General features: G+C 37.0%; 1 protein-coding gene across 3 annotated transcripts in view; it reads left to right on the forward strand.

Annotated features, from left to right (window-relative positions):
* The window catches only part of PHKB (phosphorylase kinase regulatory subunit beta), a 229,590-nt gene that overhangs the window by 193,219 nt on the left and 9,781 nt on the right, over positions 1 to 26,590 (forward strand). For 2 of the 3 annotated variants that reach the window (XM_061385924.1, XM_061385925.1), the window contains 3 exons: positions 716 to 806; positions 4,638 to 4,840; positions 22,607 to 22,741. In XM_061385924.1, the coding sequence (XP_061241908.1) occupies positions 716 to 806; positions 4,638 to 4,840; positions 22,607 to 22,741 (429 nt within the window). Of the gene's footprint in view, positions 1 to 715; positions 807 to 1,742; positions 1,834 to 4,637; positions 4,841 to 22,606; positions 22,742 to 26,590 lie in introns of all 3 variants that reach the window. The other variant, XM_061385923.1, reaches the window with a different exon arrangement.

Genomic DNA, 26,590 nt, shown 5'->3' on the forward strand with positions numbered 1-26,590 from the left:
GTTTAAACACAAGCAAAGTATAATATACTTAGAAGATAGTTCTCTCATGGCTTAAGTTTAATGAATCCTAATGATTGTAGTTACTGCATAAAAAGTAACTGATATGTTCTGCAGAGGTAGTCTCTTCCCAGAGACTGAGGAAAATTTAGGTAAGTTGAGCTAAGATGGTTTACATTCACAGTGGGGTAGGTATGCCTAAATGCATGCCCTCTGCATTTTTGAAGCAATTCTAACAGTTTTACTAGCAGAATCTAACATCCATTATTATCTAATTTTGAAAAAAGAAATCTCAAAGTGTCATGTCATAAGAAACTCCCTTAACTTCAATGAACCTCAGTTTTCTAATCTCTAAAATAAAAGGATTAGACAAAACATCTCTTAGCAGTATTTCCACTCTAATTTATAGTAAATATACTATTCCAGTCAAGAAGAAATTATGTAATAACCCTGTGGTTAAGTCTCAGATTTTTGCTGTAAATTCTCAGCACAGTAAGGCATGCAAACAAATAGATGTTGCTTTTTAGTCAGTAAATTTCAAAGCTGGTCTATAATCTTCGGTTAAGCAAACCTACTTTTACTTTATGTTTAATACTTGTATTTTAGATAAATCATTAGCAAACATTTAGAGTCCTGACTGTTATGTTTAAAAGAACAAACTCCTGGAAGTTTTATTTACTGTATTTTCCCTTTTATGGCTTTCCACTGACACACCCAGGTTGGCGGTACGCTACGGGGCTGCATTTACGCAGAAATTTTCTTCCTCTATAGCCCCACACATTACTACTTTTCTGGTACATGGGAAACAGGTAACATGCACAAATTGTCGAAACTCCAGCTGCTTGAAACGTGTGGGCTTATTTGCGTTCTCAGGGTTAAATATGTCTTTTGGTCTTATAGTGTGTGGGTGAAAGCTTCTCTAAAAGTAGGAAGTGTTTGTTTCACTAACTTTATCAGATATGACTGAATTTTCTACTAGTTCATCTATGTTGAGATTAAGCAATGTGTTTTTTATAGGTCAACTTCCATGGATATCCTGAAATACAAGGAAACACCTTTAAACCTACATTTTTATTTTATTTTCTCCATCTGAAAGTTCCACATGGATTTTTACTTTTGATGGGGGGAAATGTTTTATGTATTGCATGTGCTGTGCTTAAAAATCTGTTCTCCTTACAGTCTAAGACGTTTTCAGAAATGTTAAAATAGTAGTGTGAATTAACTTCCTTCAACATTCTGGCAAGGAAAAAAAAAAACAAAAAACACTGGTATCTCATTGTATCACTTCCTAAAATTGAGTACTAAGTGAATTCCCTAATCCAGGGATTTGGTTACTAGGCACCAAAGGAAACTTGATTTACAGCGGTTATAGGAATAGTGTCATGTACCCGTGACAGTCTTAATAATAAATTTTTAAATACAAAATCAGAATAATCAATTCCTCCTCCAATACCACTCCCTAACAAAGGGATAGTTAGGCTTCCTTTTCTTTCTTTTTAAGTTGTTAATGGCAGGAATAATGCTGGTGGCAGAGGTGAGGGTGAAGCTCTCCCTCCCTAATTCTGGATAGTCCTACAGTCTGAAAGATTTCAGCTGTTAGGTCCAGTGTCTTGGGGTCAGCGTTTCATCCATATTATTAAGCGAGGACCTAATTGTACAGATTTTTTAATTCCCCCCATTCAGGGGCCCAATCATTCATCATTTAGATTTGTCAACCTCTGGCGTGCTCTCTTCTTTGCCCCCAGGTCGGTGGTGCGCCATGCAGCAAGTCTTTTAAGTAAACTAGTGGACAGCCTGGCCCCATCCATTACTAATGTTTTAGTGCAGGGCAAACAGGTAAGTAGCTGATTTTCAGACTCTGGGTCACAGTCACAAAGATTTCTGGGTAGGACCCTGGCTTTTAAATCTGGCAAGTCTCAGCATCGCAGGCCTCTCACAACCACATTTACAGGGCTCAGGCATTTCTACAGAAGGCTCCTTCCCCAAGCAAAATCTAGTCTTAAAGAAGCACAGATATAGGATATCTGTGCTGCACCTTAGAGATTTAATTTTAAGCTCCTGTGTTAACTCGAGATCAGTGAAAATACTGACAAAGAAAATGGTGTGACACCTACTAAAGCACTGCAGATAGGCTTAGGATAGGTGGGGCAATGACAGGGAGTAGTGAAGGGCACATTCTCCTTTTACTTCACCAGGACTCTTCTCCCCATTAGAAATGCACTGGCTCCCCACCTTCTTAACCCTCTGGGCCCCCTCTCCTTCCAGGTTCTCCCCTCCCACCAGGGCCAACTCTTGCCAGCTCTTGCTCACAGAAAACCATTAGCAGTCCCTTTCTCCTCTGGGTTCTCAAAATAGGCCTGTTAGACTTTTCACCATCTGCCCTGGATCCCGGTTCATTTGAATGTGTGTCTCTCACAGGGTAGACCAAAGCCCTGGAAGCCAGGGCCCATGTCTTGTCCAGCACCACCCCTTTGTGCCCACCATGGCCTTGTCGAGGCACTTGGTGAATGTGGGCTGAATTGAGCCTGTGCATGTGGGTATGTGGAGTGGGATATGGCTGCTCAGTTTTTGTTTTTCTGTAAGCTCTGATTACTTGGCTGAATCATCATTTGATTGGAGTGAAAAGCTGTGTGCTTTCTATCTCTTCTTTGGGAATATGTGTGCTTTATCATGTCTTCCTGACAATTAACCTAGGGATGTAATAAGCTTTAATAATGCAAAAAACTTTAACCCTCTTTGATGGAATCAACCCATTGTTCATATCTCAGGGCTCTTAGTTCATTAAAATTGAAATTATTTCATCTTGAAATCAAAGTTTTAAATGTTGAAAGAATAAATGATCCTATTCTGTAATATTTAATAGCTAAAAATTATTGTACTAAAAAAATTCCTGAGAAAAAATTTCAGTCTCTTCATAGATGTTATTTTCTGTTTTTTCCAAATTACTAAAAGAATTTTCATCCTTCTTTATCAGCTAAATAGACCAAGGCACAGGTAGTAACTTATTGGATGCCTTTTCTCATTGCAATCCTCAGATCCAGCCTCAGAGTTCTATATTTTTGCCTTGGACTGAGCCACCTCTTAAAGAAACTAAACAGGCTTTGGGAAGCTATTTTTTCCTTGGATTTTAGGCCCCTGTAGTATATCTGAAAATATCGTTAATTCTGTGACATATGAATGAATGAGAAGGTTTTGGAGATCTCTGAGGTCACTGGCATCTGGCAGTTGAAGAGGGGTTAGGTGGTTACAGTTGGTCATGTCCATTCTGTGCCCTATCTAGAGGGCGATTGCTGCCTATGATCCTGAGACTCAATTCCCCAGATCAAAATCCTAGCACCTTGGAACCTGTCCTGAGGCTGTAACTGGACTATTGTCCACCAGACCTGCACATCTCCCAGGGAAATAGTCAGTTACAGAGTTGTTTGGAGCCCTGTTTCAAGTGTATGGAGTTTATTCACTGACTGCATCTTACCCTTTTAAAAGAGGAAATGAAAATGGAGCATTCCAAGTTTGCATTTGCTCATTTATGAAATGCCACCCTGAGAACTGAAGTAATACTGCTTCTACACTTCTACTTCTGCACTTTCAGATGACCTCAAGCTCTCTGGAATGAAATAGTGGTTTAGTCATCATTGCTTCCAGAGGCAATGATGTACTTAGCTTCTGTTTGTTTTTTTCTTTACAAGCTGACATTTTAATAAAAGTAATCGCACTTGGACTAACTGGTTGGTACCACTTGTGTTGCAAACTAGCAATTTAGTCCATCACAAAATTTGGGCAGAAGACCTCTATTCTGCTTTCTCCTTTCATGTCAGAAAACACAAGGACTCTTTGATATCCTCTTCTTCTTCCTGCCTCTTATAATTGTGCCCTGTACAAGGAAGAGAGAGGAAATGAGGAAGGAGGGGATGCAGACTCTTCTGCATGCAGACTCTTCTGGGTGGCAGAGTACTAAGACAAGAGGAGAGAGGGGGCAGAGTATTTATTCCTCTTGCCCAGCCTCAGCAGCACTTTTAGCTTTGAATTTTCTTTGCCATTTCCTCTGTGCTTTCCCATTTCGCTGGCTTGTGGGCAGCCTTATTTATTCCCCTCCACAGGCCAGAGATACATCCAAAAGTATTTCAGCACTCACTGGGTACCTGACTATGTGCCAGGAAAAGTGGGTCTTCACTACAACTATGTCCTTGTACCTACCTTTGAAAAAGTATTGTTAAAGAGCAAAAACTTCCACATGAGAAACTGTAAAAGAAGTGAAGAACATACTCTCAAATACTAAATTGTATAGACTTTTCACTAAAGTAAAACTGTTTTCTCTGAGGAGTTTCTGGTCCTAAAGTCATTCAGAATAATTTTATCATAATAGTTATTTATATTCCTTCCCTGCTTTTATCCACTCACCTTCATTCCCGTAGCTGGGACCCTAACCTGCCCTTGTATTTTAGACGAGACTGAACCATCATGAACTCCAATGGGAGTCATGCTTTGAAGGCCATTTTAATAAATAGCAGGAGCAGTTATTCTGCCTAATTCCCTAGCTTGCATAGAGTAATTTCAGCCTGCCAGTCATCCTGAGCCTTGAATTTTTTTCTTTATCTATTAGTAGCTAGGAAATTTTTACAATAAAATTCTGCCACCTATAGGTAACTCTGGGTGCCTTTGGGCATGAAGAAGAAGTTATCTCTAATCCTTTGTCTCCGGGAGTGATTAAGAACATCATCTATTACAAGTGTAATACCCATGATGAGAGGGAGGCAGTAATTCAACAAGAACTGGTCATCCATATTGGCTGGATCATCTCCAATAATCCAGAATTATTCAGTGGCATGCTGAAAATACGAATTGGGTGAGTAAATACTTTCCATTTGCATAAAGAGAATTGTTCAGGTTGTCCTCAGTGTCTCTGAGTGAAGTGCTGCCTCAGATCTGGTGGGTATTTAGGAAAGTGTTTCTTCCCCTAAGTCATAGAGAAAACATCTGGTGATATGAAGAAATAAATACTAGTGGCCTAAAAAAAGTCCGTTGTTTATTTGACTCCCACATGAGAAGTAGTGAAGTAACTCTGTTCTCTGATAAAATCAAACACAAGGAAGTTTAAACAGTTGTATCATGTTAAAAACAAAAAATAAAACTCCCCACTATGCACAATACTTGTAAAAATTCCTATAAAGTGAATAAGCCTTAAGAGTAAAATGATTTTTTAGTAAAGCTAGATGTCAAAAAGACACACTCAGATAAAAATTTGGTCCTTTTAAGAATATTCTTCTGCATCTGTTTCCCACCAAAATCTGAATTTTAGTCCTTAAAATCATAAGTGTTCTCTTTGGAGAAGTTGAAAGTAAGGCTCTGGTAATCTTGAATGTTCTTCATCAAGCATTGTGTGAGGCAGCACAGTAAGGTATGTGACCAGGCTCTGGGATCGGGCAGAACTGAGTGCAAGTCCTGACCTGTGCTCATCATCTCAGTAGTCTGGGGTCAGAGGGCTGAACCTCCCTCCAACTTTCATTGTTTTATGTAAGATCAAACAAGGTAATATGTTTAAAACACCTGCCACAACTGCATATAAGTGCTTCTTTTCATTTCTTAAAACATATTTTTGTACAAATATCACATAAATATGTTCTAATTGTAAAAAATCAAGTGTGTGAGCATATAGAGTAACCTAGTATATGGCCAATTTGGAGATTGTTCCTCAAATATTTGAATATGTATCCTAGCCACAGCAATCAGACAAAAAAAAGAAATAAAAGGTATCCAAATTGGAAGAAAAGAGGTAAAATTGTCACTCTATGCAGACATGTTACTATATATAGAAAACCCTAAGGACTCAAAGGGCTTCCCTTGTGTCTCAGATGGTAAAGAATCCACTTACAATGTGGAAAACCCAGGTTCAATCCCTGGGTCAACAAAATCTCCTGGAGAAGGGAATGGCTACCCACTCCGATATTCTTGCCTGGAGAATTTCATGGACAGAGGAGCCTGTGAGCTACAATCCTTGGGGTCACAAAGAGTCAGACACGACTGAGTAACTAACATGTACACAAGGACTCCACAAAAATTACTAGGTCTAATAAATGAATTCAGCCAAGTAGCAGGATACAAGATTAACATTTAGGAATCAACTGCATCCATTTATACTAACAATGAAATATCAGCAAATGTAAAAAAAAAAAAAAGAAAGCAACCTTTTAAAATTGCACCTCCCCAAAAAATAAATAAATAAAATACCTAGGAATAAACCTGACCAAGGAGATGAAAGTTTTATACACTGAGAACTACAAAACATTAATAAAGGTGATAAAAGAGGACTCAAAGAAATGGAAGGATATCCCATGCTCTTGGGTTAGAAGAACTAATATTGTTAAAATGGCAATACTGCCCAAAGCAATCTACAGATTTAATGCTATTCCTTATCTAATTATCCATGACATTTTTCATAGAACTAGAACAAATGATACAAAAATTTATATGGAACTATAAAAAATGCAGAATTTCTAGAGTGATCCTTAGGAATAAAAAACACATACCTCCTTCAGACTTCAGACAATATACAAAGCTACAACAATCAAAACAATATCATATTAATACAAAAACAGGCAAGCCGATCAATGGAATAGAGAACCCAGAAATAAACCCATACACCCACAGTCAATTCATCTTCAAAAAGGAGGCAAGAATATAAAATAGGGAAAAGACAGTCGCTTCAGCAAGTGGTGCTGGCAAAGTTGGACACCTGTGTGTAAATCAGTGAAGTTAGAACACACCCTCACACCATGCACAAAGGTAAATTCAAAATGGCTTAAAGAGCTAAACGTAAGACATGGCACCACAAAACTCCTAGAAGAGAACATAGGGAAAAACATTCTCTGACATAAATTGTACCAATGTTTTCTAAAGTCAATCTCCCAAGACAATAGAAATAAAAATAAATGGGACCTAATCAAACTTCCTTTGTACAACAAAAGAAGCCATTAAAGAAAAAAAAAAGACAGCCTATATAATGGGAGAAAATATTTGCAAATGATGTGACAAACTAGGGCTTAATCTCCAAAATGTACAAACAGTTCATACAATAAAAAAACCTAATCGAAAAATAAAAAGACCATAATAGACATTTCTCCAAAGAAGACATACAGATGACCAGTAGGCGCATGAAAAGATGCTCAACATCACAAATCATTAGAGAAATCAAAGCAACAATGAGGTACCACCTCACATTGGTCAGAATGGCCATCATTAAAAAGTCTTACAAATGACAAATGGTGGAGAGGGGGTGGGGAAAAGGAACCTTCCTACACTGTTGGTGGGAATGTAAGTTGGTATAGCCACTATGGATAGCAGTTTAGAGGTTCCTGTGAAAATTGAAAATAGAATTATTAATACCATATGGTCTAGCAATCCCACCCCTGGGCATATACCCAGACAAAGGTATAATTCAAAAAGATACATGCACTCCTATGTTCATAGGCTCTTTGAAAAGAACAATAGTGAGTCTCTGTCAGGCACAAATACATGTGATTGTGTGTGAGGGTGAATAAGTGGGAATACAGGTGCTAATTTTGTGATTAAATCAATATCTTTACTATTTCTGTCCTACTTGACCTTCAATTGCTAATAAATTATAAGATGTTCTCCTGATTATGAATTTGTCAATTTCCCCTTGCATTTTTATCAGTTTTGCTTTCTATATTTTAATGCTTTGTTTTTGTTCATGTTACCTTGTAGTTTTAATGATACAATTTTGCTTGTGTCATTTATTTTCTAATTGAATTATTTTTTTAAAAGTTATTTTTAATTTCAAACATCTACAAAAGCATAGAAAATAGTGTAATAAAGCCCATATTATTACTGAGCTTCAACAATATCATCATATAGCCGATTTTATTTCACTCATACCTCCCTACTATTCATCTCATCCATAGTCTCCTTTGATTCCATCATATTATTTAATCTGTAAATACTTCAGTATGTATCTCTAAGACATAGAGACTTTTAAAAAGCATAACCATGATCCCATTACAATGTATAAAATATAACAAATGAATTCCTTTTGTTTAATGTTCCTACCATTACTTTTTAATATTACTTTTTCTTTTTTATTGTTATTAACTTGGTATAGTTTTCCATTTGTTTACCTTCAGTGTTCTTTTTTCATTTTGATTAGGTATGTCTTTTATATTTAACATCTATGCTCTATTTACTTTTAATCTAATCTGAGATTATCTTGTAATAGAAATATATATGTCATATTTTTGCCATTTCATTTCTATTTCGACTTATTCCTGCCATTTTATTTTGTTTTCTAGTTACCATGCTTTTTTGTTCTTACTTTTTTTCTTTCTCCTTTATTGCTAGGTTGATACCCTTTCATTTCTTAGTTTTAATTTTGGATGTGAGTTTGAAGCACTTTATGTAAAATGATCACCCATTTTTTTCCTTCAAAAAATTTCATTAAAAACTAGTTGCTTTTTGGGAATTATCTGCAAGCCTCTTTGATCAATAATTCTCATTTTTGAAATTTAGACATACTTAAGAGCAGTCTTCATTTCAGCCTTGTTTGAAATAGTCAAACACTGAGAATAACACTAAGATATCCATAAGTAAGAAATAGTTCAAATAAGTTGTTAGCCCTATAATAAAATGTTTTGCCACCATTACAAGTAACAAGATAAGGTTAATACACTGGCACATATAAATTTTTGTTATTGTTCAATCACTAAGTCGTGTCTGACTCTTTGTGACCCCATGCCTGGACTGCAGCATGCCAGGCTTCCCTGTCCTCTGTCTTCCAGAGTTTGCTCAAGTTCATGTTCATTGAGTCAGTGATGCCAAGTAACCATCTTATCCTCTGACACCCCCTTCTTTTGCCTTCAGTATTTCCCAACAGCAGGGTCTTTTCAAATGAGTTGGCTCTTCACATCTGGTAGCCAAAGTATTGAAGCTTCAGCATCAGTCCTTCCAGTGAATATTCATGGTTGATTTCTTTTAGTATTGACTTGTTTGATCTCCTTGCAGTCCAAGGGACTCTCAAGAGTCTTCTCCAGCACCCACAATTCAAAAGCATCAATTCTTCAGTTCTCAGCCTTCTTTATGGTCCAGCTCTCACATCCATACATGACTACTGGATAAACCGTAGCTTGGACTATATGGACCTTTGTTGGCAAAGTGATGTCTTTGATTTTTAACACACTGTCTAGGTTTGTCATAGCTTTCCTTCCAAGAAGCAAGCATCTTCTAATTTCATGGCTGTAGTCATCATCCACAGTGATCTTGGAACCCAAAAAAAAAATCTGTTACTGCCTCTACTTTTTCCCCTTCTGTTTGCCATGAAGTGATGGCATTTATAAGTATCCAAGATAAATTAAGTGAAAAAAGTTGCTAATTTTTTCCATATTTTATCAAATTATTGTGTATATATATATATGTGTGTATGTATGTATGTCTATATGGAAAAATATACATAAAATCACTGTCAGTTACTCTCTGTGAGAGATTTCTACTTTGTAAGTTGTGTTCAGTTTTATTTAAATTATTTTAGTTGAGGTTATTAGTTTTCAAACTATTTGCCTAATTTCAATTAGAGTATATTTCAGATGAGCTTCCTATTCTTTATCTCCTTTTTCTTTCAATTGAGAATTGAACTCATTCTGCATAGAATTTGACCTGCCTTTTTACCCCTTAAAATAGTTCCTTTCAAATATTATTAATAGGATGTATTCCAAATCAGTTATAAGAACTGTGAATTATATCCTAATTGTTCAGTCTCTATTAGCTCTAAAATTTTCCACTTCAACTTTTGACTACATGTGGGGATGCAGAAATGGGTCTTCTTGTGAGTTGTCTCTAGTTGAAATGTGATTCTTCATATCCATACAATCATTAAAAGTACTCTGTTATCACAAGTTAAGGCATTTCTCTGAGGCTGATTTAGGAGTATAGGTTATAACTCTTCCAAAACACATTCTCTGTAATAAATGTTCTATTCAGGAGACTCTTAAAGCAGTAGTCATCTTTGCTGTGACTTAAGCAAAGTTTTAGAGTGAAAGTAACTGTTCCCCAGTATCTTACAATGCTATATTTTTCAGCCTCTAGTAGTGTTCCCTTTACTGTGTATTCAGCATTTTAGGCTGATTTATGTTCTCTCAAAAATCCAACATAATTTTCTTTCTTGAATTCAAATCTGACCTTCATTCTCTGCATGGAAATGAAGTGTGTTTCCGTTTAGTCAGTCAGTCTCTCAGTTGTGTCCGACTCTTTGCGACCCCATGAATCGCAGCACACCAGACCTCCCTGTCCATCACCGTCTCCCGGAGTTCACTCAAACTCAAGTCCATCAAGTCGGTGATGCCATCCAACCATCTCATCCTCTGTCGTCCCCTTCTCCTCCTGCCCCCAATCCCTCCCAGCATCAGTCTTTTCCAATGAGTCAACTCTTTGCATGAGGTGGCCAAAGTACTGGACTTTCAGCTTTAGCATCAATCCTTCCAAAGAACACCTAGGACTGATCTCCTTTAGAATGGACTGGTTGGATCTCCTTGCAGTCCAAGGGACTTTCAAGAGTCTTCTCCAATACCACAGTTCAAAAGCATCAATTCTTTGGCACTCAGCTTTCTTCAGAGTCCAACTCTCACATCCATACATGACCACAGGAAAAACCATAGCCTTGACTAGTTGGACCTTTGTTGGCAAAGTAATGTCTCTGCTTTTCAATATGCTATCTAGGTTGGTCATAACTTTTCTTCCAAGGAGTAAGCATCTTTTAATTTCATGGCTGCAGTCACCATCTGCAATGATTTTGGAGCCCAAAAATAAAGTCTGACACTGTTTCCACTGTTTCCCCATCTATTTCCCATGTAGTGGTGGGACCAGATACTATGATCTTCGTTTTCTGAATGTTGAGCTTTAAGCCAACCTTTTCACTCTCCTCTTTCACTTTCATCAAGGCTCTTTAATTCCTCTTCACTTTCTGCAGTTTATTCTAAAAATAGTTTTCTTCCTATTTTTGTATCTAATGTTCTATATGTTCAATGTCTTCTGTGAGAAATATTCTTTTTTCCTTAAACTTTCTCCCAAAATAAAAATGTCAGAACAAAGCATGTGACTTAGTATCTCATGATAGAAAAAAGCTTCATGAAGAAATTTGGCAGACAGCTTTATTCACTGTCCTGAAACTCGTCCTGGGATCAGTTGTGGCATTATATTTCCATTGTGGGTATTAAGAGTATTCCATTGTGGGTATTAAGTATTTTGGGTTTCTGCCCAAAATACTGTGTGTGTTTCCCCCACGTGGTGGACTCACAGGGTCAGCTCTAAAAACTAGGACATTGTCAGTTCGGGATAAGTCTAATTTTTTTTTTTTTTATAAAGAAAATATATGCACAAAATTTATTTCATGTTGTGAATTTTCTGACAGCTTACCCATAATAGTACTTACATGGATGATTTCTTTCCAGTAGAATTTTCACATGACTTTGAAAATATTTGTTAAAATTGGAAGTTTCCCTTGTTTTTCAGTTATAAGGTTTCTATCCCATGTACATTTTTATATGGTTTTTTGTAGGTATAATTTATTTACAAATCAGTAAGTGAAAGAACTGGGACTTATACCCATACTGCCTGATTTCAAAGTTCTTGTTCTTCGTTCTTAAGTATTGTGCATGTTTTCACTTGCATATACTATTGCTCTTGTCTTGGAAACAGGCCTTACTGTGTTGCTGGTTTTTTTTTTCTAAAACCTAGACCATATAGTCCCTTCTACTTGGTTTCAACCCATGACCTGTTTTATATTCAAGTATTCATGATGGTTTTTGTCATTAGTCAGCCTAGGATCAGTACTGTTCAGCATTGTACAGTACAAGGCACACTAAGGAGGCCAAACAGTTCCAAGTTAACAACCATAAAAAATAAGATTTTGCCTCCTTTATTCATGAGACCAAGAAAATGGGGATGATTTGAAACTGATTCTAAGTTATCCCCTTGTGCAGTGCAAGAGATATATTAAGATGCTATAAAAATTTAACAAAGTAACTTGCCCTTGGTTGCAAGACCAAAAACCAGAATTTGAACCTAGGGTGAATGACTCCAGAGTTCATGCTTCCCTATCCCTCTTCCAGCTGTCATGTCTATAAACTAGGGAGGCTGTCCCTGCTTTGGCTTCCTCATTAGATTATGGGGGTTCTAGGCAAGAAATGTGAAGGTCTTTTGTAAAAGATAAAACTTAGACAGTATTGGTCTGACATTTGGTAATTTGAGATCCTCTTGTGGCATTTGGAGAACAAGTATCTTGGGGATTTCTTTTTGCATGCCACAAATCCCAAGGAGGAGGATCCCATGCCCCACCCACCCCCACCAACAAACACACACATACTCATCTTCCAGTTCTAGGTTTTCAAAGACCTGCTCCCACAAGAAACATCCACCCTAGAAGTATCCCTTTCCACCATAGTTGATTCTCATTCAAGGCCCAATGGAATGATCCCCAAGCATTTCATATAGAAACCATGATGCAGAATTCCTTTTGGATTCTTGACTGCCATCTGAGATGGTCTTGCCCCTCCATCACCTGGTAGGACTTCATGAAACACATGGTAGACACTCACAAATCCTCCTGTGCCTACCCACATTGCTCCACCATATTAATGGAAAGGTTTTGGAACCCTGTCTCTACTCAAGGGATATCTTAACAACCTCAGAGAATTGCAGTTATCCTGTCTGTGGAGCTTGTGATAGTGCCTCTCTAAAAAGAAATAAAAGATATTTTTGTATCTTTTTAGTATATTTTTATTGCTCTTTATTCTTAATAAATTTCACTCAGACCTCAGCTCCTTAAGTGAATGGCTTCTGGGCATGTTAATATACTTCTCACAGCAAGCACATACTATTTATGTGTCTTTTAAAAATTTACCTTGAATTAATTCCTGAAAGGTTTTAACTTGCTTAAAATTGATGAAAAATTATTCATTTATAGAGTCCTTGAGTGTCAAATTTTTTATAAATTGTTGGATTTGTTACTCTTTTAAGTCACCTGTTTGTAGCATGATTTTAAAAGAAAGAAGAGAAGGGATTTATACAAAACCTTTTTTTTTTCACTTCCTTATAAATTAAAGCATTTCAGACTCATTTATATTGACTTTTTACTGTTGTTTCTGTCATTTAAATGTTGAGTATGATTAAAGCTCTGGGAATTGGTGATGGACAGGGAAGTGCTGCGGTCCATGGGGTCACAAAAAGCAGGATACAACTGAGCTACTGAACTGATGATTAAAGACATTGATAGCTTCAGTCAGCTTTAACACCATGCGGCTACTGCTACTTAAGTCACTTCAGTCATGTCCGACTCTGTGCCACCCCATAGACAGAAGCCCACCAGGCTCCACCATCCCTGGAATTCTCCAGGCAAGAACACTGGAGTGGGTTGCCATTTCCTTCTCCAATCCATGAACGTGAAAAGTGAAAGTGAAGTTGCTTAGTCATGTCTGACTCTTTGCAACCCCATGGACTGCAGCCTACCAGGCTCCTCCATCCATGGGATTTTCCAGGCAAGAGTACTGGAGTGGGTTGCCATTGCCTTCTCCAAATGTCAACATTCACTAGGCTGAATGGGCATAAAAAATAAGAATATTTGTCAATCAGAAATCTTCCAACAAACAAAAGCCCAGGAACAGATGGCTTCACAGCTGAATTCTACCAAAAATTCAGAGAAGAGCTAACACCTATCCTACTCAAACTCTTCCAGAAAATTACAGAGAAAGGTAAATTTCCAAACTCAGTCTATGAGGCCACCATCATCCTAATACCAAAACCAGGCAAAGATGCCACAGAAAAAGAAAACTACAGGCCAATGTCATTGATGAACATAGATGCAAAAATCCTTAACAAAATTCTAGCAAACAGAATCCAACAATATATTAAAAAGATCATATATCATAACCAAGTGGGCTTTATCCCAGGGATGCAAGGATTCTTCAATATTTGCAAATCAATCAATGTGATACACCACATTAACAAATTGAAAGATAAAAACCATATGAGTATCTCAATAGATGCAGAGAAAGCCTTTGAAAAAATTCAATATCCATTTATGATAAAAAACCCTCCAGAAAGCAGGCATAGAAGGAACATACCTCAACATAATAAAAGCCATATATGATAAACCCACAGCAAACATTATCCTCAATGGTAAAAAAATTGAAAGCATTACCCCTAAAGTCAAGAACAAGACAAGGATACACTCTCACCACTACTATTCAACATAGTTTTGGAAGTTTTAGCCACAGCAATCAGAGCAGAAAAAGAAATAAAAGGAATCCAGATTGGAAACAAAGAAGTAAAACTCTCACTGTTTACAGATGACATGTCCTCTATATAGAAAACCCTAAAGACTCCACCAGAAAATTACTAGAGCTAATCAATGAATGTAGTAAAGTTGCAGGATATAAAATTAACACACAGAAATCCCTTGCATTCCTATACACTAACAATGAGAAAACAGAAATTAAGGAAATAATTCCATTCACCATTGCAACGAAAAGAATAGAATACTTAGGAATAAATCAACCTAAAGAAACAAAGGACCTATATATAGAAAACTATAAAATACTGATGAAAGAAAAAATGACACAAATAGATGGAGAAATATACCATGTTCATGGATCGGAAGAATCAACATAGTGAAAATGAGTATACTACCCAAAGCAATCTATAGATTCAATGCAATTCCTATCAAACTACCAACAATATTTTTCAGAGAACTAGAACAAATATTTTCACAATTTGTATGGAAATACAAAAAACCTCGAATAGCGAAAGCAATCTTGAGAAAGAAGAATGGGACTGGAGGAATCAACCTGCCTGACTTCAGGCTATACTACAAAGCAACAGTCATCAAAACAGTATAGTACTGGCACAAAGACAGAAGCATAGATCAATGGAACAAAATAGAAAGCCTAGAGATATAAATCCATGCACCTATGAACACCTTATCTTTGACAAAGGAGGCAAGAACATACAATGGAGAAAAGACAGTCTCTTTAACAAGTGGTGCTGGGAAAACTGGTCAGCCACTTGTAAAAGAATGAAACTAGAACACTTTCTAACACCATACACAAAAATAAACTCAAAATCGATTAAAGATCTAAACATAAGACCAGAAACTTTAAAACTCCTAGAAGAAAACATAGGCAAAACACTCTCTGACGTAAATCATAGCAGGATCCTCTATGACCCACTTCCCAGAGTAATGGAAATAAAAGCAAAAATAAACAAATCAGACCTAATTAAACTTAAAAGCTTTTGCACAACAAAGGAAACTATAAGCAAGGTGAAAAGACAGCCTTCAGAATGGGAAAAAATAACAGCAAATGAAGCAACTGACAAATAATCTCAAAAATATACAAGCAACTCCTGCAGCTCAATTCCAGAAAAATAAGCGACCCAATCAAAAAGTGGGCCAAAGAACTAAACAGACATTTCTCCTAAAAAGACATACAGATGGCTAACAAACACATGAAAAGATGCTCAACATCACTATCAGAGAAATGCAAATCAAAACCACAATGAGGTACCATCTCACGCCAGTCAAAATGGCTGCTATCAAAAAGTCTACAAACAATAAATGCTGGAGAGGGTGCAGAGAAAAAGGAACCCTCTTACACTGTTGTGGCAACGCAAACTAGTACAGCTACTATGGAGAACAGTGTGGAGATTCCTTAAAAAACTGGAAATAGAACTGCCATATGTCCCATCAGTCCCACTGCTGGGCATACACACCGAGGAAACCAGAATTGAAAGATACACATGTACCCCAATGTTCATCGCAACACTGTTTACAATAGCCAGGACATGGAAGCAACCTAGATGTCCATCTGCAGATGAATGGATAAGAAAGCTGTGGTACATATACACAATGGAGTATTCAAATCAGATCAGTCGCTCAGTCGTGTCCAACTCTTTGCGACCCCATCAATTGCAGCACGCCAGGCCTCCCTGTCCATCACCAACTCCCGGAGTTCACTGAGACTCACGTCCATCGAGTCAGTGATACCATCCAGCTATCTCATCCTCTGTCGTCCCCTTCTCCTCCTGCCCCCAATCCCTCTCAGCATCAGAGTCTTTTCCAATGAGTCAACTCTTCGCATGAGGTGGCCAAAGTACTGGAGTTTCAGCTTTAGCATCATTCCTTCCAAAGAACACCCAGGGCTGATCTTCAGAATGGACTGGTTGGGGTATTACTCAGCTGTTAAAAAGAATACATTTGAATCAGTTCTAAGGTGGATGAAACTGGAGCCTATTATACAGAGCAAAGTAAGTCAGAAAGAAAAACACCAATACAGTATATTGATGCATATTTATGGAATTTAGAAAGATGGTAACGATGACCCTATATGCAAAACAGCAACAGAGACACAGATGTAAAGAACAGACTTTTGGACTCTGTGGGAGAAAGTGAGGGTGGGATGATTTGAGAGAATAGCATTGAAACATGTATATTATCATATGTGAAATAGATCGCCAGTCCAGGTTCAATGCATGAGATAGGGTGCTCAGGGCTGGTGCACTTGGATGACCCTGAGGGGTGGGATGGGAAGGGAGGTGGTAGGGAGGATCAGGAGGGGGAACACTTATACACCCATAGCTGATTCATGTGAATGTATGGCAAAAACCACCATGATATTGTAAAGTAATTAGCCTCCAATTAAAATAAGTTTTTTAAAAAAAGAATATTTGTCTTGCTCATGGTATGTGTTACCCATAACTCTCCTGCCCTATATATGCTTATATCTCTCTGTTTTAACCCCTTTCTCTCTCAGGTTTTTCGGTTTTTAATTTTATTTATTTACATCACCCACTGCATCAATTTCTAAACTAATACCACCATGTTTCTTTTCTCTTTTTCCCAAGGTTAATCCTGCCAGTGCAGTTTCTTTGACATTACTGCTATCAGGCACTCCAGTGAAGAAAATTAACCTGCTCACAGGATTGGTTTTCTAGTCTGATAATGATTTGATTTGCTGTCTTGTTATTGATTTGTGCTCCAGCTTTCAGGTTGAAATAGATCAAGTTCCTGACAGGCCCATTACCATAAAGACCTCCAATCAACTGTTTTCTGCTCTAGGTCTGTCATTCAGGAGATAACCCTTGAGGATATATGTTATCAACTCTCTTTCATCACTGCTTTTCATACTGCCAGGTCATCCTCTGTAAGCAACTTGGATCATTGCATGTCTTCTATTGCCCACAGGAGCATCTGTGGGTCACCCATCCAGTGCTTAGAGAAGTCCATTGGTGTCACAGGTACCAGGCCTGTGGAGATAGGGAAAAGGAGGTAAATGCAGCTCTGAGGTCATTAGTGTAGTTTGATACTCATTCACAGGACTTTGCTTGTGACATTTGATACGAGGTAAGAAAGTGAGATGATAGAGTTCTACCTCTCTTTTGTTGTGATTAGATCACAGGTGGGGTGGGTGAGTGATTGTTCTCCAGTTACCAGACAGGAAGCTCACTTTACCTTATTAAATTGTCACCCTCTCTGTATTAATAGGAATCAAACAAAATATCCCTTCTTGCAACTTTCTTATTTCCTATCATATAGCTTAGTAAAATGCTTGCATACAGTTAGTCATTCACTTGTTTAGCAGTAAACGTGGCAAATACTTCTCAGTATCTTGAAATAAACTCAAAATAATTAATTTAAATGTTGTTTCTTGCTATGGATCAGTGCTATTGTTTATTGCATTTTTTTTTTCTTCAGAAAATGTCAGCTGTTTCTGATTTGTCAATGATGTCAGATTTCCATCAACTTTATTTTCTATTTCACTCCTTAATTGGGGCAGGTTGGAAAGAAAAATGCCAGTACATATACAATATGCTAACCAACCTCACATCCCACAGAGTTTTTAGAAGGACAAGCTAATTCCCAGGACTATGTAGGAATACTAGTTTGCCTCTTCACATTTTTCTAGCAGTGTGGAGGAATTCATTGTCAAGTCAGACCATGATACATTTGAAGGTTGATCTGGTCAGTCATGTGTATCTGCCTCTTTCTCATTTGCTTATTGGCAAGTAGAGCATGTCCCTGGTTCTTTAGACAGACTGAATTTATAAGGATCTTGTCCAAGGATAACCTTCATTCTTTTGACCTTTCACAGTTGCTTGCTTGCTTGCTTTCCCCATTTTGCATTAACTGCTTTTACACTGGAATTGTCAAATCAGGTTTGGTGACTTTGTCAGCAGCAATGAGGGTAAGAAACCAGATTTTCCCATGCAAGGAATTAATGCCCTTTTGTATTAGTAATTCTAAAAATTGGTTAAAATGTCTTTGATTTTACTGTCTTGGTTTTTTACTTTCTCGAAGTCTCTGACAGTTCATATCTAAAGCTGTTTTGATATGAACTCTGTTTAGTCTTTTGAACAATTCCAAGCTAAACAGATTAACTTAACCAATATTTTTTAGTGAATGATTTATTTTTTTTAACAGTCTGACAAATAAGATTAATTTGTGCTCAAATCAATGAAAAACAGTCACCTTTCTTTGGTGGCTGCTGAGCACTATGTTTTCTGTAATTTCCTCACAGAACTGCTGAGACTTTGTGAATAGAAGTCTTGGGAAAATTTTTAGATCTGCAGCTATCTTTGTTTATGGCATTGAAGGTTTTAAAAGGTAAATGTGATAGATATTGTTTAGTTTTAATAGCTCAAGTTTTGGGAAGACCTTAAAAAGTGTTTTAAAATGTTTTTAATTACTTATTTTAAAAGAGGATATGTACCTCCTAAAGTTAAATTGATGTGGCACTTCTTCCAGCCTGAGTCTGAGAGTCAAGTAAAAGGAGTTTGCTAACATAATCTGAACATAACATCTGAACATAAAAATTGAACTCTATAATTTCAAAAGCCTTTTAACAATTTTTAACATAACATTCTTATTTTTTCTTCAAAATACTTTCATAAAATGAGCTAAACAAGTAATAGTAATATAGTATGCCCATTTGAAAAATAACTTGCAAATGGAGCTTAGTTGGTTAGTGACAGAATTGGTATTCAGGTCTGTCTTTATTGTTTTTGCTTTTCATCCTGACAAAATTTAACAATGTGTAATAGTAGAACAATTTGGTAAATTCTTATGTACTCATTATTTAAATGAGTAAAAGCAATTGTTAGTAATTTGCATTTACTGTATTTGCTTCTTTTTTTGCTGTAGATTATAAAGCAAATCTACGACATTTTGACTTTTACCCCTCATAATTTTAGTAAGTATATATCGAAAGTAAGGAAGGGGCTTGCCTGGTGGCTCAGTGGTAAAGAATCTGCCTGCCAGTGCAGGAGATGTGGATTTGATCCCTGGATCAGGAAGATCCCCTAGAGAAGGAAATGGTTTCTCCCACTCCAGTATTCTTGCCTGGAGAATCCCCCTGGACAGAGAAGCCTGGCAGGCTACAGTCCATGGAGTCACAAAAGAGTCAGACACAACTTAGCAACTAAACAACAACAAAAGTAAGGAAAAGGAAATTTTCTTAATAACCACAATACCATTATCACACCCAACACAATTAGCAATGATTCTGTAATATTACAATATTTTTATTCATGTTTTTCTGGTTGTTCCCAGAATGACTTTGTTTTATAAATAATCAGGGTTGCAAAGGTCCCCACAAGGCACTAGTTGTTACATCGCTTAAGTCACGGTTAATCTAAAACAATACCCCTCACCCCATTATTCTTTTCATGATGTTAACTTGCTTGGGGAGACTTAAAAGATTGGTCTTTAAATCTGAAATTTGATGTTGCTTCTATTATACTAAGCTGCCTCAAATGTAAATTTTAAATGTTAAATACAATAATAAATAGAAAACAACTCTGTCTAACCTTAAAATTAAAAGTAGAATTTTTTATTTTAAAGAGTTCACAGAACAGTTTACAGTAAGTGAAATGTTGTAAGAATTAATTTCATAAGCGACTTTAAAATCAAAATAAAATCCAAAGTAGTAACTGTATCCTTGTGACTTTTATGTCTGTATTAGCATTTTGACTAAATGTAGTTCATAATAGTGAAGATGAACAAATAAATAAATTTTGGTGGTTTGGTGTTTTAGTCCCTAAGTCATGTCCAACTCTTGCAATCCCATGAACCTGTAGCCCACCAGGCTCCTCTGTCCTTGGGATTCTCCAGGTGAGAATACTGTAGTGGGTTGCCATTTCCTTCTCCAGAGGATCTTCCCGACCCAGGGATCAAACCCTTCTCTCCTGCATCACAGGCAGATTCTCTACCAACTGAGCTATGAAGAAGTCCTAATAAATTCTAGTGTTTGGCAATAATATAAGTTTAGTCCAATTTTTCTTTTCAGCTGATTAGAGAAGTGCAAATTGTACATCTTAACTCTGTCACAAGTTCTGTTGCACGTATCAGAAAACTCACAAACATGTATTTTGTTGTTTGTAAATACCTTGTCATCTTTACTGTTCTTACCAAAGAGCAAGTATTAAATATTGGTCATGTACTGTCAGTGGTAATAGTATGTATTTTACATTATTATGTCCTATTCTTGAGTATTTCTTCATGGCTATATAATCTATCTCAGCATCCAACTGGCCTGCTAGTTAAATGCCTAACTTCCAGAAATGGCAACAATGAAGAATAGTGAAGAGGATAGGAAAAAGAGGTGAGAGTTGCCTTATCAGAAGGATTGGAGCAGTCACAGAGCAGGGACACACTGCTTTGTCTCCTGTGGCCTGGCTAAGTGGGCAGGGCGATATGCTTGGTTGATATTACTTACTGTTCAACCCGGAAACTGTTACATTTTTCCTACCATTTTCTTCCACTGAGAGACATTAAAGTCACTCCATAAGGATGCAGCAGTATAGTTTTGCAAGCCAGCCTTGGCAGAAAGACAAAGACTTTAATTTTTGGTTATTTCCGTCTAACTTTTTCATCTCTATACCTGTGATAAGCCTTGTAGGCAGTCTTTCAAAGGAGTGCATCAAGAGAAAGATACTGAAATATTCGGGTGCAGTAGCTTCCCTGTGTTAAGTCTTCATTGCTGTAACTAATGTTTCTGCCTGTGCACTGGCTGTACAGCCCCTCTTTTGAGACAAAACCTGAGTAAATAGAGACACATTCTTTCCAGATGCTAAGCTTTCCTGTCCCTGTCTGTTATTCAGTTTTCACCGGAGGATTTAAGGATAAAGTATAGGATTCTGCTGTGTAAAACTAATTCCCTAGCTTTTCCTAATGGTGTGTAGAGTTTTGATTCCCTAAGGCACAGTGTTATTTCCAGAGTTTTCTTCAATTTGCATAACTGATTTATCTGACTTCTTTCCTCAGAATAACAGAAATGAAATGAGATGACACTATAAAAATACTAAAAGCTTCTCAAATTAAAGAGTAAAATTATTTACACATAAAATGATGAAATAGTTTGGGCATATCCAGGCATATGACTACCAGGCACACAAACAGTGCTCAATAAATACTTTCCTAAATAATCATAATAAAGCTGTTTCTGTAATAAAAATATACTTTATGAACAGCATTTAAATATCTATTAAAGAATAGATTCTTCTGAAATCTGTTGAATAAAGTGTGTTCTCTAATATACTAGTTATCAGTTCAGTTCAGTTCAGTCACTCAGTCGTGTCCAACTCTTTGCAACCCCATGAATCGCAGCACGCCAGGCAACCCTGTCCATCACCAACTTCCGGAGTTCACTCAGACTGACGTCCATCAAGTCAGTGATGCCATCCAGCCATCTCATCCTCTGTTGTCCCCTTCTCCTCTTGCCCCCAATCCCTCCCAGCATCAGAGTCTTTTCCAATGAGTCAACTCTTCACATGAGGTGGCCAAAGTACTGGAGTTTCAGCTTTAGCATCATTCCTTCCAAAGAAATCCCAGGGTTGATCTCCTTCAGAATGGACTGGTTGGATCTCCTTGCAGTCCAAGGGACTCTCAAGAGTCTTCTCCAACACCACTGTTCAAAAGCATCAATTCTTTAGCACTCAGCTTTCTTCACAGTCCAACTCTCACATCCATACATGACCACTGGAAAAACCATAGCCTTGACTAGACGGACCTTTGTTGGCAAAGTAATGTCTCTGCTTTTCAATATGCTATTAAGTTATAACTAACTAACACATTTATATGTGTCTCTGTATTTAAAAGGCAGGTACTTCTCTATCCCTTCTAATTACAAGGGAATGACTACAAAATAAATGTAATAGGTAAGAAATACTTGTCCTTCCTGGGAAAGGAGCATTTATATAATAGTATATCACAGCTCATTTCTTAGAATGAGTTTTTATCCTATTTATTTTTTTCATATATCTATTATTAAGAAAATAGTAATGTGACAGCTAGTACTCATCAATCTCATTTGGTAAGAACCTAAGTTTATTTTCATGTTTTACTACCTTAACACATATGCAAGAACAGGCCTCATTTTTAACAGTCTAATCATGTCACATAATCTTGATGGAAGTAATTCTATCAGAAGTTCAGGAAATTTAAATAGCCTTTTTCATTCTTCTTTGGATGGGTCAGTGCTGTTAAGGGCATTGCGATGAGAAGCACAAGGTGATTTTATTTTAAGAGTTACTGATTCATGCTTCCCTTGTTTTGTTTCAGGTGGATCATCCATGCTATGGAGTATGAACTACAGATCCGTGGTGGAAACAAGCCAGCCAGAGACTTATATCAGCTGTCACCCAGTGAAGTAAAACAGCTTCTATTGGATATTCTCCAGCCTCAACAGAATGGAAGGTAATGACGGTCCTTTGTTACTTACAGGACACTCTGGATTTACAATAAAATTTTATACATGTGTGTGTATGGAATTAGTAAGATGTTAATAAGAAATAAAATGTAGCAAAGTGTCAATACTAGATGGGCAGCATACATAGAGATACTAATTAAAATGTCTATCTTCAGTTGTAATTTTGTATTGATTTGAATTTTATACTTTTTCCAGGTATAGTTTGTAATAATTTTTATTATTCTGTGTAGAATGTAGTACTTCATTTTACTTTGGTCAATTCCCTTTCTAATCTTTGGTAGCACTCACCATCTCCTCCCAACATTTTGGCACACAAGTTTGAGTTTGATAATGTTAATTAAATTCTTGCTTGTAACTGTCTCTTTAAGTAGACTATAATCTTCTTCAGAGTAAACTGTCTTAGATGTAACTTGTACCAACCTTAGAATATAAGTAAAGCAAATACTTTGGATTGCTTTGAATTGAAGAGTTATTTTTATTACAAAAACAGTTTTAATGTAATTACTTAGGCAAACAGTTATTGAGCGCTATTTGTGTGCCTGGTACTTTCCAAAGTGATATAGTTATATGCCTAGAAATATCTAGGAAAAAAGTCTTCTGCAAAAGTAGACGTGAACAAACAGAAAAGCATCCTTTTTCTTAAACAGGAAGACTTTAAAGATGTCTAACAATTCCAGTAAAATTCCAACAAGCTGTTTTATGGATTTAGACCAGTAAATACTAAAATTCCTATGCAAAAGCAGACATGCAAGAATAACCAGAAAAACATAAAGACTTGCCCTAAGAGAGACAGTTGAAGTATTTAATAGCCTTTATAATTAAAATAATGTGATGCTGGTACATGAACAGAAAAACAGAACTAGTGAACAGAATAGAAAGTCCAGAAATAGACCCCCGATCACATCTGGAAGTTTTGTGTGTGATGGAGGTGACGCCTCAAATCATTGGGTCAAAGATAGACTTTTTAAATAACTAGTGATGTGACAACTGGGTAATGACTTGGAAAAGATAAAATAAAATCCATACTTTATACTGTACTTAAGAATAAACTTCAAACAGATTAGTGATTAAACATTTAAAAAAATGAAACTGTGCTGGTGCTAAAGTCGTCCCAGGTGGCTGAAGTGGTAAAGAATCCACCTGCCAATGCCTGTGCCAGTGCCAATGCCAATCCACCTGCCTGTGGAGATGCAGGCCGGAGACATGGGTCCAATTCCTGGGTCGGGAAGACCCCCTGGAGGAGAAAATGGTAACCCACTCCAGTATTCTTGCCTGGGAAATCCCACAGACAAAGGAGCCTGGTGGGATATAGTCCATGGAATCATAAAGAAATTGGACATGACTTAGCTCTTGAGAGTTCCTTGGACTGCAAGGAGATCCAACCAGTCCATTCTGAAGGAGATCAGCCCTGGGTGTTCTTTGGAAGGAATGATGCTAAAGCTGAAACTCCAGTACTTTGGCCACCTCAAGCGAAGAGTTGACTCATTGGAAAAGACTCTGATGCTGGGAGGGATTGGGGGCAGGAGGAGAAGGGGACGACAGAGGATGAGATAGCTGGATGGCATCACTGACTCGATGGACGTGAGTCTCAGTGAACTCCGGGAGTTGGTGATGGACAGGGAGGCCTGGTGTGCTGCGATTCATGAGGTCACAAAGAGTCAGACACGACTGAACGACTGAATGAACTGAACTGAACTAGCTTGAAGAAGACATGGGTAAATTCCTCTGTAACCTTGGTATGAGAAAGACTTTCTAACTATGACTCAAGCCTAGGGGCAATAAAAGATTAATAAAACTATATAAAAATTAAAACCCGCATTTTTCATAGAAAAAAATAGGCAATGCCAAAAGACAACTGAGAAGCTGGAGCAAAACATGTGTTACAAAGAGTTAATGCTAACTCTTAAAAATTGAGAAAAATGGGGGAAGATACAATTGATCAATTCATTTAAAATGTTAAAAATGGACCTTAAATATTGGAGAGATGTTCAAACTAACTCATAATTAGAGAAATATAAATTAAAACACATTGAGATACCATTTCTCATCTATAAGACTGGCAAAGTTAAAGAGTATGGGGAACATTTGCTGAGGCTGTGGAGAAAACAGATAGTCCCATATACAGCTGATGAGTACAACCCTTCTATATGAGAATTTGATAATATCTTAAAAAAAGTCTACATGTGCACTTATCCTTTGACCCAGCAGTCTTAGTCTTATTTTTAAGGACCCACCCTGGAGATTTGCCTCCAACAATGTGAATATATATGCACGAGGTTATTCATTGCATCATCATCTATAATTGCAAATTTTGGAATGCCCATGACCTAAGTCCTCATACATGGGGAATTATTTGAATAAACTGTGGTAAATGTCCACACAGTGGAGATTATGAAGTTGTGAAAAAGAACAAGTGTGGTCTCTATGAACTGATAGGGAATATCTCTAGGCTGTATTGATACCTGAGAATAGCAAAGTACAAAAGAGTATAGTACTCTACTCTTCATGTAAGAAAGAAGAGGATATCTGCTCATTTTTGCAGAAGAAATATAGGAAGGCTAAATCAGAAACTAGTGAAATTGGTTACCTTCAGAGAGTGGGTGGGAACAGGGTGGAAAGAATGAAAAAAATAGATCACAGCAGTAGGGTTGAGGGGAGAGCAATACTTCAAATTCAGACCATTTGAATAGCTCTGACTGTCCAACTTCTGTGATATTTCTAAAACATAAATAATTATTCCCCAAACATAAATCATTAATGAAAATTAATCCAGATGTGGAAGGTACCAAAAATAGAATACACACAGTAACAATTGACCCTAACCATATTACAAATGAATAATATTACCACACTGAAGCAGGGGGGAAGACAAGAATTAACCAAAGTACCTTTGGAAAACATTGACTAGACACTGTAAAGCTAAACAAAAAGAGAACTACACACAAATCCTGGACTCTGTATAGTAATTTTTTTTTTCTCACAGAGGTAGGAATTAGCAATTCTGGAATTTATACACACATGCATAGTATTATATATTGGGTTGGCTGAAAAGTTCGTTTGAGATTTTCCATGACATCTTACAGAGAAACCCATACGAACTTTTTGGTCAACGCAAAGATGGTGCATATACATATACACACACTGAGATTAAATAAATAATTCAATATAGTGGAGCTAATTTGAGCCAGATTTTTTTTCAATGTTGAAATATATAGTTACAAATAAGGAAAGGAGAATGGCTAGAGTATTCCCTGTGGTGTTTGATTGGAATTGGAAGTATCACTGTGAATTGATAGTTTTTACAAAGATGGATAGATACAGAAATAAATGAGAATGTGTGTATGTATATGGGAGCATACATCCTGATCTTTCCTAACTGTCCACTAAGAGAACCTAGAAGCAGTGAAACCCCAATAGCAGTGAGCAAACCTGGTACCCAGATACTGATTTCCAAATAACACTTTCTAATGGAAAGAACCAGGATTCCTTGGAGAAGTAGTTGATTGCAGGGCTGGGGCAGGAAAAACACAAGATAAACCTGAAGCATCTTGTTGTACCAGAAAGTAAGAAAATGCTCCAAAAACTATAGAGGTGTGTTAGAAGGATGCCAGAGACAATGTGAAGGAGGCTCAATGACCAAAGCTGGGACAATTTTGAGCAACAAAATAAATAATGATACCATTGGATTACATCCAGTAGAATAAAGATCCGTAAGTCCATGCTGATATAAATTGATAAATGGGAGAGAAGGGACTCTTTTTACAATAGAATTCCAATTAATAAGTGTAGGTGGAATGATGATAATGTTGGTGGAATAATGATCACCATTAGGCAAG

Source organism: Bos javanicus, chromosome 18 (assembly GCF_032452875.1).
Source record: "Bos javanicus breed banteng chromosome 18, ARS-OSU_banteng_1.0, whole genome shotgun sequence".
In the NCBI taxonomy this organism is placed as follows: domain Eukaryota; kingdom Metazoa; phylum Chordata; class Mammalia; order Artiodactyla; family Bovidae; genus Bos; species Bos javanicus.